The following is a 14,467-nucleotide window of genomic DNA, read 5'->3' on the forward strand; positions in this document are numbered from 1 at the left end:
GAGCACCAGTCTCCACAGGAGGACCCCTCCTGGGGAGGTCACTGCCTGCCCAGCAAAGCCTCCTGGGGATCTGGTGTGGAGTGGACCAGTTACTGTTTGCAGGTTTCAAGGCTGCTGAGGTAGAGACTGGGAGTGTGGCTCAGACAGTGCGACAGGGCAAGTCTGCTGATGCCGGAAAATGGCCTTTCCTCTCCTTCCCTTTCTTTAGGCTGAAAATCAAAGTCAAAGTACATTAAAAACTAATGGGGACGGTTGTGGTTTTCTAGCAGATTCTGTATCAATCAACCATTTCAGAACCTGGGAAATATTTTGATACCGTTTGTTAAACAGCAATCAATGGATTTAAATATCTCCTGACTCACTATAACTGATCATCTGTATAGTTTTATATTTGTGATCTTGGGTGTACTTGATTTAATTATAACCAGACTTTCTTTTTCTTATTTTTTTTCCTCCCATGTTTTTTGATTTGTAATATTTAATGACTTAATTGGACATTGCATATTGTTATGCATAGGAATGACATATGATTATTTTATGGAAGATTTATTTTCAGTTTGCTTTCTAGTATTCTTTTTGGTTTCTTTGATTCAGAATTTGGTTGTGAAGCAGTAATTCTCCAGCCAGGCCCATGTATGAGATTCAGGAAGCCTATGAAACCCTTAAATATCTTATGGAAAAAAATCTGTATTTGTGGGAATTCTCCCCTTCTGGAGATCATGTGGCTCACAAAGCCCCAAAAACAGTTCATGCTACTAGTCATGGTAATGCTGTGACGATGGGCACAGAGAGCTACTCCACGCATCTCCCCCTCATGGCTGAATTTAGAGGTGCAGGTGAAGAGTCTCCATCTTAGGGAACAAGGCAAGAGGGGAGGCCAAGGAATAAAAAGGCAGATGAGTACACACTGTAAGTCACACCCAGGGGAAAGCATGTTTTCTTGAAGAAATGATGCAAGGTGTAATACTCAGATCATAGAACTACATGCATACAGTTACCTTCTTCACTAAGTGGGAAGAAGTAATTCCAGGTGGGCAAGAACATGACTTTCAATTAAGTTAATCAGAGCTTTCTGTGACTTTTTTGTTTTGAAATTCCAAAAAAGAAAATAAAGTTCTCATTTTTTCAAATACAGTATCAAACCCAGTCCACATTTCCCATGTGCGGAGGGGCACTGTACGAAGCGGAGGGTGGTGACATTTATAAGTGCTGAGAAATAATGAATGAAAAAATGAATGAATGAAAGTAATATCATTTGGGAAATGCACATCTAGAGAATCTCAGTATTTCTTTCATAATTACCCTATTTGAAATGTCATTGGTCATGAGTAGGTTTTCTAAAATGTGTGGGTTTGGGGACTTGGGGATCCCGGTTCACCTTCTTTGGGTGCCGTCATCAGGAAGGGAGTATGGGCCAGCGGCCAGTTTGCCAGGGACAGGCCTCGCCTCCCCACCCCCCCTGACACCTGCACCTGTGGCCTATTCTTACTACTGTTCCAGAGCTGGGATCAAACCCGGGGCCTCCAGCATGCTTAGCACACACTCTTCCCTGGTGGGGAATCTTCTTGTTCATGGAAGAGCTACCATGAGATGATAAACTGGAACCCATGAGCGCACAGGAAAATGGGGTAAAGACAGGTTTTACATTTTGGCTTAAAATGAATGAAACAGAGAAAAATCCATTTAATGACATCCATCTAAAGACGTAAAGAGACTTCTTGCTATAAGAACAAATTAAGGTTGGCAGCTCCCAAATAGAACAGTTATTTTGGTCTGCAAAAAAATAACAATGAACTACAAAATAATGACTTTGGTCTTAGTAAAGCCCATCCTCCTATGTCTTTTCTAAGACTAAAGCCCCCCTTTAGTCTTAGCTCCAGAAGGCACAGGCCCTTTCCCTCCTCGCCAATGGCAGCGCTGAACAATGTTCTCCCCAGGTGACTCTGGCATTACTAATGGGTCCAGAAACGAGTGGTGAGAAATGTGCATGTGCTCGGGAAGGAAGAGCACCAAGACAGTCTGGATCCTGGGACACATTTCTCTAACTATTTTTTTTCTAGGAATTAAAAAATTCCTAGACAGGATCTCAATTAGGAAGCAGTTTGACCTTGAAACCTTGAGAGGTTTCTGTCCTTAACGTTGCTTCTTCTCACAAGAACACTTAATAGCTGAAATGTCTGTGACTTTGGAACATAGAAAGAATCAAAGATTATTCCCAAATTAAGGAGAAATACAATCTCATTTGTTTATCCCTGGAGGGACTTCAAAAGAATCAGTATCTATTTTGAGAGGACAGGAAGGGATTATATCTATGTAGTTTTTTATCTGTAAAATATTACATTTAAATCAATATATGCATGGATATATAGTTTTAACATTAAAATGAGATCTCAGCATAATACTATTCTACATTTGAGTTTTTAATATAAAATAAAGAGCTTTCCATTCCAATACATATATCTGCATCAATAGATAATTATTGTGTAGCAGACCAGGCTGGTGTAGAGGCTCAAAAACAGTAAATTAGCCAAAGTTCAAAACAGCACATGAAGTTAAAAAAACAAAAACAAAAAAATTTTAACCACCTTTGCCCACTTAGGTGGCAATTTTAATTTCCGGATCCCATTTGAGTTTGGTATTGATCAACCATCTCACTCCCTGCACCTACTTGTCTGGAAACTCAGTCAGTGTTTGTAAAGGACCTGGATTTCCCCTGCCTCAGGCCCCACCGTGGTGCAATGTGGCCAGCCCAGTCCAGAGCTGGATGTTAGAGGCAGAGGGCAGGCTCCCTGCTGCTCCACACCAGCAGAGCAGGAAGCTGTGGCCTTGCCTTAGGCTCGGTTGATCCACTTAGGAGATGACCCTTTCTTTATGGTTGTGTCCCAGAACTGAGCCCAGCCTAGAAGAGGTGCTATGGCATGTGTAAGGAGAATAATTAATCCAAACATGTCCTCAGTGGTTCTGTTCCTGACCTAGGAAATGACCACAAGATGGACTCGCTGGGCTAATGAATCACCTACGTGATGCTGTTTTTCCTCCTAGGACAGAGACTCCTGCTGGGACTCAGGGGCCAGTGTGGCACACTCCTCAGCAGCAACCCAACAACTGGGTGCAGAGTCACCAGGCTCCTAGAGGAGTCACACACTGGCCTGGGATGCAGGGAGAAGCAAGCCGACAGCACAGCACTGCATCTCAGAGCTGGGCTCGGGGCTGAACCACACAGCTTGGATCCTGGGTCTGCTTTATCATTAACTTTCCAGCTACATGGCTGAGTGAGTCTCTCAGCCTGCCCTTAACTGAAACTTGTAAAATAGAGATGACATCAACACACATCTTGCAGGATTTGAAAAGATAACATGAAGCCACCCAGGAGCAGTGTCCAGTGCTGGCCCGTGGCGGACATGCACAGCCACTGTTGGCCCTGGATCACCTGCCAATCCTGCTGTGGAACAATGCAAGCACTCCTAGCACTCAGGGATGGTAGAAGCTACCAGAATCATTTCTGGAATTTTTATTCTAAGCCCTAAAGTAACAATTCTGAAAGGAAATATCCAGGATAGCAAACCCCAGTATAGAAGACACTCTTGAGGAATGGTCATTCGGAGAGGCAGTGCCTGGCATAAACCGTAATTTGGGGATTGGGAAGGACCAATCTTGTTCACCTCAGCCTTGGAAATCTCGATATCCTTCCTATAAAACACACGAGTGTTTCTTATCCTTTGTGATTGATATCTGTTTTTATCTGGTGTGGTCAGGTGAGGACAGTTCTTCTGACATAGCTCTGTGGATGGAGATCACTAGCAGGGGTTGGGATACCATGCAAATTTTTTATTAACTTCCACCTCATTCATTCATTCATTTCTCATATTTGATGACGTCTACCTCATCACATTGGCCAAAAGCGAATGCATTGTTCAGAAAGTGAAATACCTGGAGATACTGTCATGGGAATCTAAGCTATCCATCCTGTGGGCTGTCTGGGCCCCCGGGGCTGCTCCAGGCCGCTCGTCCAGTGTATCCAGTCCCGACTCCCTGGACAGGTTCATGATGTGGTTCTGATAGTACATGTGGATGCTCTCCCTCGTCGGGACATTGCCCTGCAGACAGGGGACAGTTCTTACGGAAGCACCTGCCTCAGTTCTTACGGAAGCACCTGCCCATGAGCCACCCGCCATTTCTCAGCACAGAAGACTCTCAGCACACAGGCCAACCTGGAATATGGACTAACATGATGTAGGCAGGTTGGGACTGATGTCACCTCATGTAGGGTGACTCATGCCACTCAGTAGTACTAGGAATTCTAAACAAGAAATCCCTAAAATATGTACATAGCTTTGCTAAATCTTAGTAATTTCTTCCAGAAATGGACATACCTACATGACTACTGTATATTTTATTTCTCTGCACAATATGATAGTTTTTCTAGAAGAAGTTTTGGATCAAAATTCCCATACTAAAACTATAATTCTACATAGAACACTGCAAAGTCTATAGGCATGTAAACTATGGTAAGGGAAAGATACAGAACAAATAGACTAGCCATTTTTGAAGGTGCATGTGGTGTTTGACTATTTTAATCCTGAGCAGGGAATAGATTTAAATACAGAAAACCAAGAATTTATGTAATGACTGCCTGGAAAGAAAGGATTTTGTCTTATCTTATTTAGAGTTTTAGATACAGATTGAGAATCACTAGTCTGAAATCTGAAATGCTCAAAAATTAGAAGCTCTGAGTGCAGACATGTTGCCACAGGAGGCAAACTCCATACCTGACCTCAGGTGCTCTGCAATTAAAATGTGTGTGCACTCACAAAGATATGGCATGGAATGAGCTTCAGGTGTGTGTGGAATATAAACACCTTTCATGAGTAGACTTGGGTCCCCATGCACAAGGCATGTCATTGTGTATACACCAACGTTCCCAAATCCAGAAAAACTGGGCATCTGAAACACTTCTGGTCCCCAGCACTTAGAATTGGGTGACATAACCTGTGTGTTGAATTTGAAAGCCCTTTCAGTGTGGAAGAAGCAGAGGGATTGTGCCCAGAGGGTACCTTCTTGATCTCCCTGGTCAGCATGCACCTCTCGATCCTCAGGACTGTGGATATGTCAATGTGCTCCCTAGAGATGGAGTTGAGCCAGGTGGTGAAGCTGTCCACCGTTGCCAGGAACAGCACCCAGGTGAACTTCAAGATGTTGAATATCCTCTTGATGATATTATCTGGAGGAAGAAACACAAGATTGCAAGGGAACAGAACACCATGGCTACCGTGCTGTCCTGTGGCACAGTGGGGTTTAACTGGAGCCAGACCTGGTATCTGCCCTGCACCCTGGGAAGCAGTGGGGCCCCTGATTTTCAATGTGACATGGAGGAGGCCCACAGCCAGGAGGCCACGTGGGGCCTTACACACGTAGGGGCCAAAACAAGGCCAAAGGAGGGTGGAATTTGTAATGTTTGATCAAATATCAGTCAAAATGGGTTCAACTACAGTTGTCCCTCAAAAAAAAAGGAGATTGTTCTAGGACCCTGTGGACAACAGATTGTACAGTGTTCAAGTCAAAAGGGTGCAGCGTTTGCAAAGGGCCTGCACACATCCTCCTGTATGCTCTCAGTCTTCTGTAGATGACATGATATCTGATGCAATGCAATTGCCAGGTAAGCAGTTGTCATAGTGGGTTTTTTAGGAAATAAGGACAAGGAAAATGTCTGTACATATTCATTGTGGATGCAGTTGTTTCCTGAATCTTTCTGATCTGAAGTTGTGTGAGAAAAGGAACCCTCATATATGGAGGGCCCACCCTAACAGGTTTACTAAGGTAGAGACTGCATTCAAAGATGACTCTGTCATTGGCACAGGACTGATAGTCTGACCAGCTGACCAGGGCTTTCAAGGGCCTTCTGGTTTTCTCCTGTTCTTCACCATTGACTCTTCTCACTGCACGTGCCTTGCAGTTGGACCACTGCAGAACTGTCACTAGACAGCTCAGTGCACAGAGCGAGTCTGCACCGTCCTTGGGTCTCCATCATGCTCACACTGTGCTGTGCTAACTACGGCTTCTGCAAAGGTGTCACTCATCCCCTGACAGCAGAAGCCCTGAGGTTCCCCATGTCCTTGGGTCTTTGTCCTTGTCCAGGACCTGGGAGCTGGAGAGCTGCAACGTGGGAGATGAGCTGACTCCCCTGAGCTCAGGTCATGGACAGCTGCCCAGATCTACAGAGGGTTAAGCCTGAGCTCCCTGACATCGTGGAAGGCAGAGGAGGTAGCATAGTGGCGACCTCGCCTTTTGGAATATTCATCAGCCTCAGAGAAGAAGGAAATCCTGTCATTGTGACAACATGGGTAAACACTGAGGACATTATGTCAAATAAAATAAGCCAGATGCAGAAAATCATATGCTACAGGACCCACACGTGGAACCCACAGAAGCAGAGGTGGGCAGGTGCGGGGAAGGAGTGTGTGCAGCTGCAGGTGGCAGCAACGTGGAAGGTCACTGGCTCGGAGGGACCAGGGACTGTACAGGCCTGAGGTGCACCACAAGGACCAGCTAAGGGTGCCGTATTGTATTCTGGGAATCTGCTACGCAGCCCACTTGAGGTGCCCTTTCCACACACACAGGATCACCACGGGAGATGTGGCAGGCTGACTTGCTGGAACAGTCACTACCTCACCATGTACATGAAAACTGAATGTCGTGCACCATGAACAAACATTCCAACAAGAGAAGAAAAGTGAGCGTGGCCCACTACCACGTAACCTGCCTGCCCTGCTCACTCAAGTAGACCAGGTCTCCTCAGCCGGTAGCTGCAGGATTGCTGAGCCTGACCCACTGCGGGCAGGCCTGACATCCATGACCCGTTCTTGCTCTCCACTAACCCTCTCTGTTCCGAAGGCCACAATGTGAGTCAGAGTTGGATTTGCAAAGAAAAAGTATGGCCACTTCTGAAGTAGGTGGCCTAGGAGGAAAGCAAAACTTCTCTCAGACAAAGATCTGCTCTTTTCAAAAGGAGAAGCATCACAGGCAGCTTAGCTGTGAACTTTCTGGCCTCTGGACAAAGTCCAGATGGGCCAGCTGGAGACAAAGAAGAGCTCAATAGTTTTATCCGGCAACAGATGGGTTTTGGAGGTGCCGGCTAGACCCCAGGAAGACAGTTGGTGGTCTGGGAAAGAAGTTGGGAGAAAGAACTGGAGAGAAGGCCCTGGACTGCCCATGTCAGCCAGGCCCCAGAGCAACAGCAGGGCGGAATTGTGATGTCTCATGGTCCCTGTGAAGGTGTTTCCTGCCACCTCTGCCTCCCCTGAACCTCTGCAACCATGTCCCACATCACAATCTGACACAGATAGATAATCAGGCCTGCTTGGCTGAGCCAAGATGCACAGGTGGAGAACAGTGGCCACAGAGGCTGAAGGCAGCGACTGCACCCCAGAAGGCATTGCAGCAGAGTGACATCAACCCCTGGGCTGTTCTCTCCACTTCCTGTCCTCCCTGGGACCATCTCCAGCCAGTGTGTCACCCACACCAGTGTGGACAGAGCCTCGGGCTGCTCAGTGTAGACTGCTTCACTCTTCTCCCAACGTGGACCTGAAGTTAGAAGTAAGATGGCGGCACTGCAGAGGTGAACAATGCACGCTGGGACGCCCCGTCACTGATGCGGAGGTAGGGTTTAAATTTTACCTGTATTTAACCACAGAGGTGGTAGGGCAGAGGCATTCAGAGCACAGACTCCGGACCCAGACTCCTTGCTATTGAGCCCTAGCCCTTTGTGGTCGTATAGGCCTGAGAAGTTAGTGCATCTCACTCTACCTCAGTTTCCTTATCTGATAAGTGGCAACTAGAGTTTTTGAGGGGGTTGAACCAGTTGATATGGCTACAGGTCTTGGGAAAGGACCTGGAAAACAAGAGGGGTATCTAATAGGTCAGTTACTATTAGCAAACAAAGCTTTCAGGAAAACAGAATATCCGGTTTCACGGATCCAGTTATCTGGAAAAAGAGGGTGTGGGGGGAGGACCATGAAGGTGCGAGGGTGCCTCCTACAAGTCTCACTTAGTGCCAACTGGAGTCTCAGTTGGAGTCTCAGAGCTGTCAATCACAGGCTGACACCACATGCCCTGTGGGGGAACTGGGAAGCTCAGGAAGGGGCTGTGTACAGACCTGGAGAAGCTGTTGGGGAACTTTTTTGGTTCTCCTGTTTGCTTCTCATCCTTCCTGGAGAAAACATCTCCAAATCACATGCTTGGTGAAACCCAAGCAGTACCTCGACTGGGCCTGAAGTTTGCAGACGAGGATTCTGTCCCCTGGTGCTGTGGCATCTCTAGCAAATGGCTCCATGGGACCTGGTTTCCCCTTTTACAGTAGGGCCACAGGACCCCAGCTTCTAGAGCACTTTCCACTCCCACATCTGCTCACCTGTCGCTTAATTCCTTCCTTCAGTGCTTTTACAAACAATAAAGGACTGAATATTTCAAAATAGCTAAAAGAATTTTGAATGTTCCCAACACAAAGAAATGACAAATGTTTGCAGCGATGGATGTGTTACCACCCAAATTCCATCACTACACATGTTAGACATGTAGCTAGATATCACCCTGCACCCATGAAAATGCACAATTATTATATATCAACTAAAAAGTAAATGTAAAAGATTATGCAAAATAATGAAGATTGATTGCCAGTTCTATTCCTGCCATTATTCTGATGGCTTCCAGGGGACACTGGGATTTGTTCACTAAAACCCTCTCCTGGGCACTTGCACAGAGGACTTTTCAAACAGACACTAGCCCAGCATTCCACCCGGCAGCACAAAAGCCAGGGGTGCTTCTGGAGCCGCTGCAGTGGAGATGAGATAAGAGGGACGCTGGTTATTTAGCCGCGGTCCCGAGACAGAGCTGGTGCATTACTTTTCAGGAGCCTTCCAAATGTGACTCCTGGGCAGCTCTCATTTCCACACTCCCCACGGAGCACGCCTGTCTTTAGCCTGTTACCTGGTCCATCAGACTTCTTTTTGACCGGTTCGTCCTCTCGGTCTTCCCATTCCACCGCACCTGTCGAGGTGTTCCACAAAAATGAGTTAGGTTCCTTCGGTAACGAAATGCCAATGCTACTTTTCTAGATTAACAGGAAGTTTATAATTCAAGATAGGGCACTCTGCCTATTTTAAAAGTTCCTGGGTTACATAAGAATTCAATGTTCAAGTTTTTTTAAAAAAAACATTTTCTTATTGGTGCAGTAGAGTTACGCATGGCAGTGGGTCTTGGTGTGACACGTCCCAACATGAACAACCTGAAGGACCTCACCCAGCCCCTTTCGTTCTCCCTCGCTCCCGGCTGCCCTTCCTCTGCTCTGTTTATGGTCTCCCCTCTATTTTCAGGATTCCTTCCTGCCCCCTTTTCCCTCCTTTCTCTCTGGCTTCCACAGAGAGAAACTGCATAGCTCTTGACTTTCTGAGCTGGTTTATTTCACTCACCCTGATGCTCCAGGGTTCAGATGTTCTTCACTGCAGAGTTAGAATTACATGTACTGGTCAACTCTGGCTGGCTGATATTATTAGATGACAGCTTATGAGTTGTGCCTGGCCTTTGTATCTTTAATAGTTTGAAAGGTCTGCATAGAGTAATATTTTGTGCATGTAACAATTATGTTAAATTCAAATGTTAATGGGACAGAGCTCAGCCCCTTTGTGTACTTCCTACGGCCGCTTTCACTCCACCTGGTAGAGTTGAGCAGCAGCTGAGACCACAGACTACAAAACCTAAAATATGTACTATATGCTCCTTCACAGAAAAGGTTTGCCAACTCCAGATGTACACTATGAAATCTTAATTTTTGATTCTTTGGAATGATGTTAACACATTTTGGTTTGCAGTATCTGAATAAGACACCACAAGGTTTCAGTTTGTTTCTTATCCTATAATTTAAGGTTAAAATTGTCAGATCTAGCAAATAAAAATACAGGACACTCAGTTAACTTGAACGTTTGGCTTTCAGATGAACAAGAAAAGCTTTTAATATAGACATATTTCATAAAAATTTGTGCAAATTATACTTAAGCTAAACATCATTTATTCCTTAATTAGAAAATTCAAATTTAACCAGGTTTCTTGTGCCTTATCTGGAAGCCCTAAGAGAGCAAATTTGAAAAGATGATCTGACTTCAGTTAACCTTTTCAAACTTGCTGTCTGGTCAATCTTATGATCCCACCTCATTTTCTACAGCTGCTTACTTCCTGCTTGGCCAACAAAGCCAACCTGCTCTTTAGTCTTCAGACAGGACCTTGGGCCTTTGGCCAGGGTGTCACTCTGTGCACACTGCATCTCTGACTCGCTGGAGCACAAGCAATCCTGTCTCCTCCTGCTCCCCACTGTTTCGTCTGTGCTTAGGGTTTCAGTGGAGTTTACAGTTCCTGGGCCATCAGGATTCCTTTTCCTGCATGTGTCTTTGGGTTGATTAAGACAGAGGGCGCTAGAGCCCAGGGTCTGAGATGGCCTCTAGACCCACTACTTCCTGAATAGCTGTGTGACCTCAGGCAGGTTACTTCCCTCTCTGGGACCGGCCCTGCCCATGTGCAAGGCAGTCTAACTAAAAGTCCCCTGGGCTGTGGCAAGGAGTCCACAGCCACTGTGAGGAAGCACTGAATAGCACCTGCCCCTCAGGACACACTGTGCTTCCCATGTCCAGAGGGATGTGGAAGAAATGTCACTTTGATCTAGAAAGTGCCCAGTAGATCTTCCTTTGGGGTGTGAGTGTCTTTAAGTCATTGCTGTCTCTGGTTTGCAGGTAAGCAGCACAGTGCCTGCACATGAAATCATCTTTATGACATGCAGTGCTGAGCCAATGGCAAGATGACCAGGGACACATTCTGGGAACTGGCCAAAAAGTGTCGGAAGAACAAGTGCTTGGGAATAACAAGGGTAGTGAGGGCAGTTTGCCTCGTTAAATAGTGAAGCCAACTGCATAGCTGCTAGACTCAGAAGCATGTGGCTCAGTGCTTCAGCAGGAGAGTGCAGCAGAACACGGAGCCCCAGTCACACCCAAGGACAAGCAGAGCTCGGTACCCACCAGAGTGGAACTTAACTCCAATAACGAGAAGAGCCACTTCATAAGTAGAGGCAACATAATTACGCATCCACGTGAGAGCTTAAAAATCATTTCTATTTCCTGGAATAACTAAAAATTTAAGATATGAATAAACTGAGTAGGAAATACAGAAAAATATGTGCTTAATTTTGAGGTGAAGAGTAGGCACATCAATGTCCTTAAAATTACAATGAGAAATTGAGACACATGACATCAAAAGTTAAAACTGTTCAGCTACAGCATACTATCACCAAGTCAGACTGTGAGTAATGAGCAAGAAGAACACGTGTGACACACGAGAGAGGACAGTGTGCCTAGCAGTGACACCAGCTGAGAGGAAGGAGCCAGCCTCCCAGCAGAGCTACGGGGAATAGCACCGTGTTCACAGCTCAGATCACCTAGAAGACAGGAGACAAGAATGCCCAGGCCCGTCAGCCAGGAAATCCACTAAACTCAGATGAAAATGAAAGCCATTTCCATTTCTCAGAAAGATGAAGCTGTGGCAAGAGGAAGCCCTTGCACCAGACTTGTAGGAATCCCGGTGCTGAGCCCTCCTGGAAGATGTCTGTTAACAGTGAAGAGCCACGTCCCTGAGCCTGGTGACCCCGCTTCTGAGAACTGACTCCTATGGTGTGGAAAACGCACATTCTATCTTTTCTAAACATTTAAAGACACTCACATGTGACTATAGGTCAGTTTTTTTGCAAGGACACCTATTACAGCATTGAGCATTATGGCAAAAATCTGGATGCAACCCTACGTCCATTAAGGATGATGCAATTGAATAAATGATGCATATCTGTACTATAGAATCTCTGACAGCCATTAAGAAAAGATGATACAGGTTCATAAATACTTAATTGGAGAAAAGTTCTGGGGATGCTATTAACAACGTACAGGAGAGACTCATGGAGCATCAGCACAGTTTTGAAAAGCCCATAAAGGAGACTTTTGCACATAACAAAGGGGTAGAAGCAAAGTCAGGGGGTGAGGAGTTGCCTCTTCTGTGCTAGGTCCCCAGGGTGGGGCCTGGGCCAATTGTGGCCTGCCTCCCCGCCACTGATTGCTTGGAGTGTGTATTGCTTTTGTCTTTTGAAACTAAGTAAAATAACATTAAAGTTGCCAGGACATATCAGGGGGAAGAAAGGTCAAAAAGTAGAGAGGTTTTGCAACTAAAGTTACATTAGAAAATTATACCCCATTTGATTCAAATGTATGATATGTCAAGATCATTGAATTGTCATGAGCAACTAATAAAAAGAAGCAAATATGCTTTCTTCTTATTCTTGACTACCTTTTTAATTTTACAAGAAATTTGTAGAACATTTTCTTTGTAAATAATCAAAACAAAACACTTAATCTTGACCATACACTGAGTCTCCACTCTCCCAGAAGTGACCACTGCCACTAGGTACTGAGTGTCCTTCCCAATCTCCCTCTTGCTTGCAGACACCAGCACATTACATGCACCCATTAAAATACCAGGGCGTTGTTTCCTTTGTTTCGTGAATGGTTTCATTATGTGCATCTAGTTTTGCAAAGAGTCCTTATTCACTTAATAATATGCTGGGGATTGTTCTCCATGCGGATTCAAAGCCATTTGTGTCATTTTAAAATCACTGAACAGTATGATATCGTCTATTGATAACACAAATTCATTCAATTCTTTTTTTAATTCTTTTTTTAGTTATACATGGACACAGTATCTTTATTGTGTTTATTTATTTTTATGTGGTGCTGAGGATCGAACCCAGGGCCTCACATGTGTGAGGCGAGCGTTCTACCGCTGAGCCACAACCCCAGCCCTCAATGCTTCTTTGTATGAACATTTAGGATGTTTCTAAATTTTTGTTATTAACCCATACGTCGGATGGATATTCTCAGATGTGAATTTGTGCACATGTACAGACATTCCTTCATCTAAGCCGCACACCCACTGGTGCGACTGAGCTGTAGTATAATGTGGACCTTTGAAAATAATAGATTCTGACATGTGGCCCTTCCAGGTGGATGCCACCTCTAGCACCACTCCAGGCTGGTGGGAGTACATCCCTTCCCACCAACCCCAGAGCTGTGACATGTTTTGGCTCTTGCTGATCCAACAGGTAAAAATAATTTAAAAAGCCAGTATGTCAACATATTTAGTTTGTGTTTCTCATATTACTAGTGAGACTTGGGGGGCATTTTTGTTTTCTGGTCTGTGAATTATTTTTCATAGCATTTTGTTTATTGGGTTGAACTTTTCTTTTATGCTTTTTAGGCATTCTTAACACATCCAGAATACTAGTCTTCCATGTGATACGTGTGTGTGTGTGTGTGTGTGTGTGTGTGTGTGTGTGATGAAACTATGATCCTGAGCCTGCAGCTTGCACTTCAACTTGGCTTTGGTGTTTCATGATGCTTTTTCTCCTTAGAAATGTGTTTAGGTCCTATGTCTTGGCATAATGTTGAACTGCACGTTGGCAATAAGTTATCTTTCTCTTTTTCCTTACTATTTTTTCCACAATGTTATTTGTGTATTAGATAATGTTGTCAATTTTTTTTTATTCCTGAGTATTATTTAAATATATACCCCCCACCTTTCTTTTCTGAATCAAATTGTTGAAGGTTCAGTCTTTTTTATTGACTTTTTTCCAAGAGCAGCTTTAACTTAACTCTCAGGCCTCCTCTTTTGTTTCTTTTTTGGTTACTTAGTATCACCTAAAATTAGTTTACTGCCTTCTGTTTTCTTGGGATTGACCTTGCTCTGTCTCCCCTCCCATCTTATGGTATTTATCTTAACCTGTCACTGTACCCAGCGGTGAGTGCTAAGGGACAAATGAGAGCCTCCTGGAGTTCAGGGGTGTCCTCCCTGCCATCTGACCCTGCAGTGCCATCTGCTTCAGGGCCAGGGGCCAGGGCGCTGGCCCCAGCTGCTGCCCCTTCCACACTCACCCTCCCCAGAGCCTTTCCGCCTTCGCTTCTGCTCTTCTCTTGCAGACTTTTTCTTCTCTTTCCGCCTCTGGCGAAGTGCTGTTTTAGGGTCAGTAATCCAGGCTTGATAGACAAACTGAAGGGAGAAAGTTCAATTATTTCCTGGCCTTTTAATAATTGGAAATGGAAAGACCAGGGACCTACATAAAGCTTCCTAACTCAGGGAGATCAGCACTATGTTCTAATAGACCTTCACCTCCTTCTAAGTTGCTTAGGGAACTTGCAATAAGTTGATTAGGGCCTTGATAAATTGCTAAGGCTGGCTTGGAACTTGCAATCCTCTTGCCTCAGCTCCCCAAGGGTCTGGGATGACAGGTGTGTGAGATCTGCATGACCTCATCCCTCAGCAGATGACTTTTTAAAAGTAAGACCACCAGACAACCAGACTCCTCTGCCTATGCTGAGCTGGTGGGTGCTGT

General features: G+C 45.0%; 1 protein-coding gene across 1 annotated transcript in view; it reads right to left on the reverse strand.

The window, feature by feature from the left end:
• Positions 1–14,467, reverse strand: part of Piezo2 (piezo type mechanosensitive ion channel component 2) — a 272,462-nt gene that overhangs the window by 31,567 nt on the left and 226,428 nt on the right. Inside the window, exons 36-39 of the mRNA XM_077105628.1 lie at positions 14,010–14,124; positions 8,983–9,042; positions 5,055–5,221; positions 3,931–4,097 (exon numbers count right to left, since the gene is read on the reverse strand). Of these exons, the coding sequence (XP_076961743.1) occupies positions 3,931–4,097; positions 5,055–5,221; positions 8,983–9,042; positions 14,010–14,124 (509 nt within the window). The remainder of the gene's footprint in view (positions 1–3,930; positions 4,098–5,054; positions 5,222–8,982; positions 9,043–14,009; positions 14,125–14,467) is intronic.

This window comes from Callospermophilus lateralis, chromosome 17 (assembly GCF_048772815.1).
Source record: "Callospermophilus lateralis isolate mCalLat2 chromosome 17, mCalLat2.hap1, whole genome shotgun sequence".
NCBI classification, from domain to species: Eukaryota; Metazoa; Chordata; class Mammalia; order Rodentia; family Sciuridae; genus Callospermophilus; species Callospermophilus lateralis.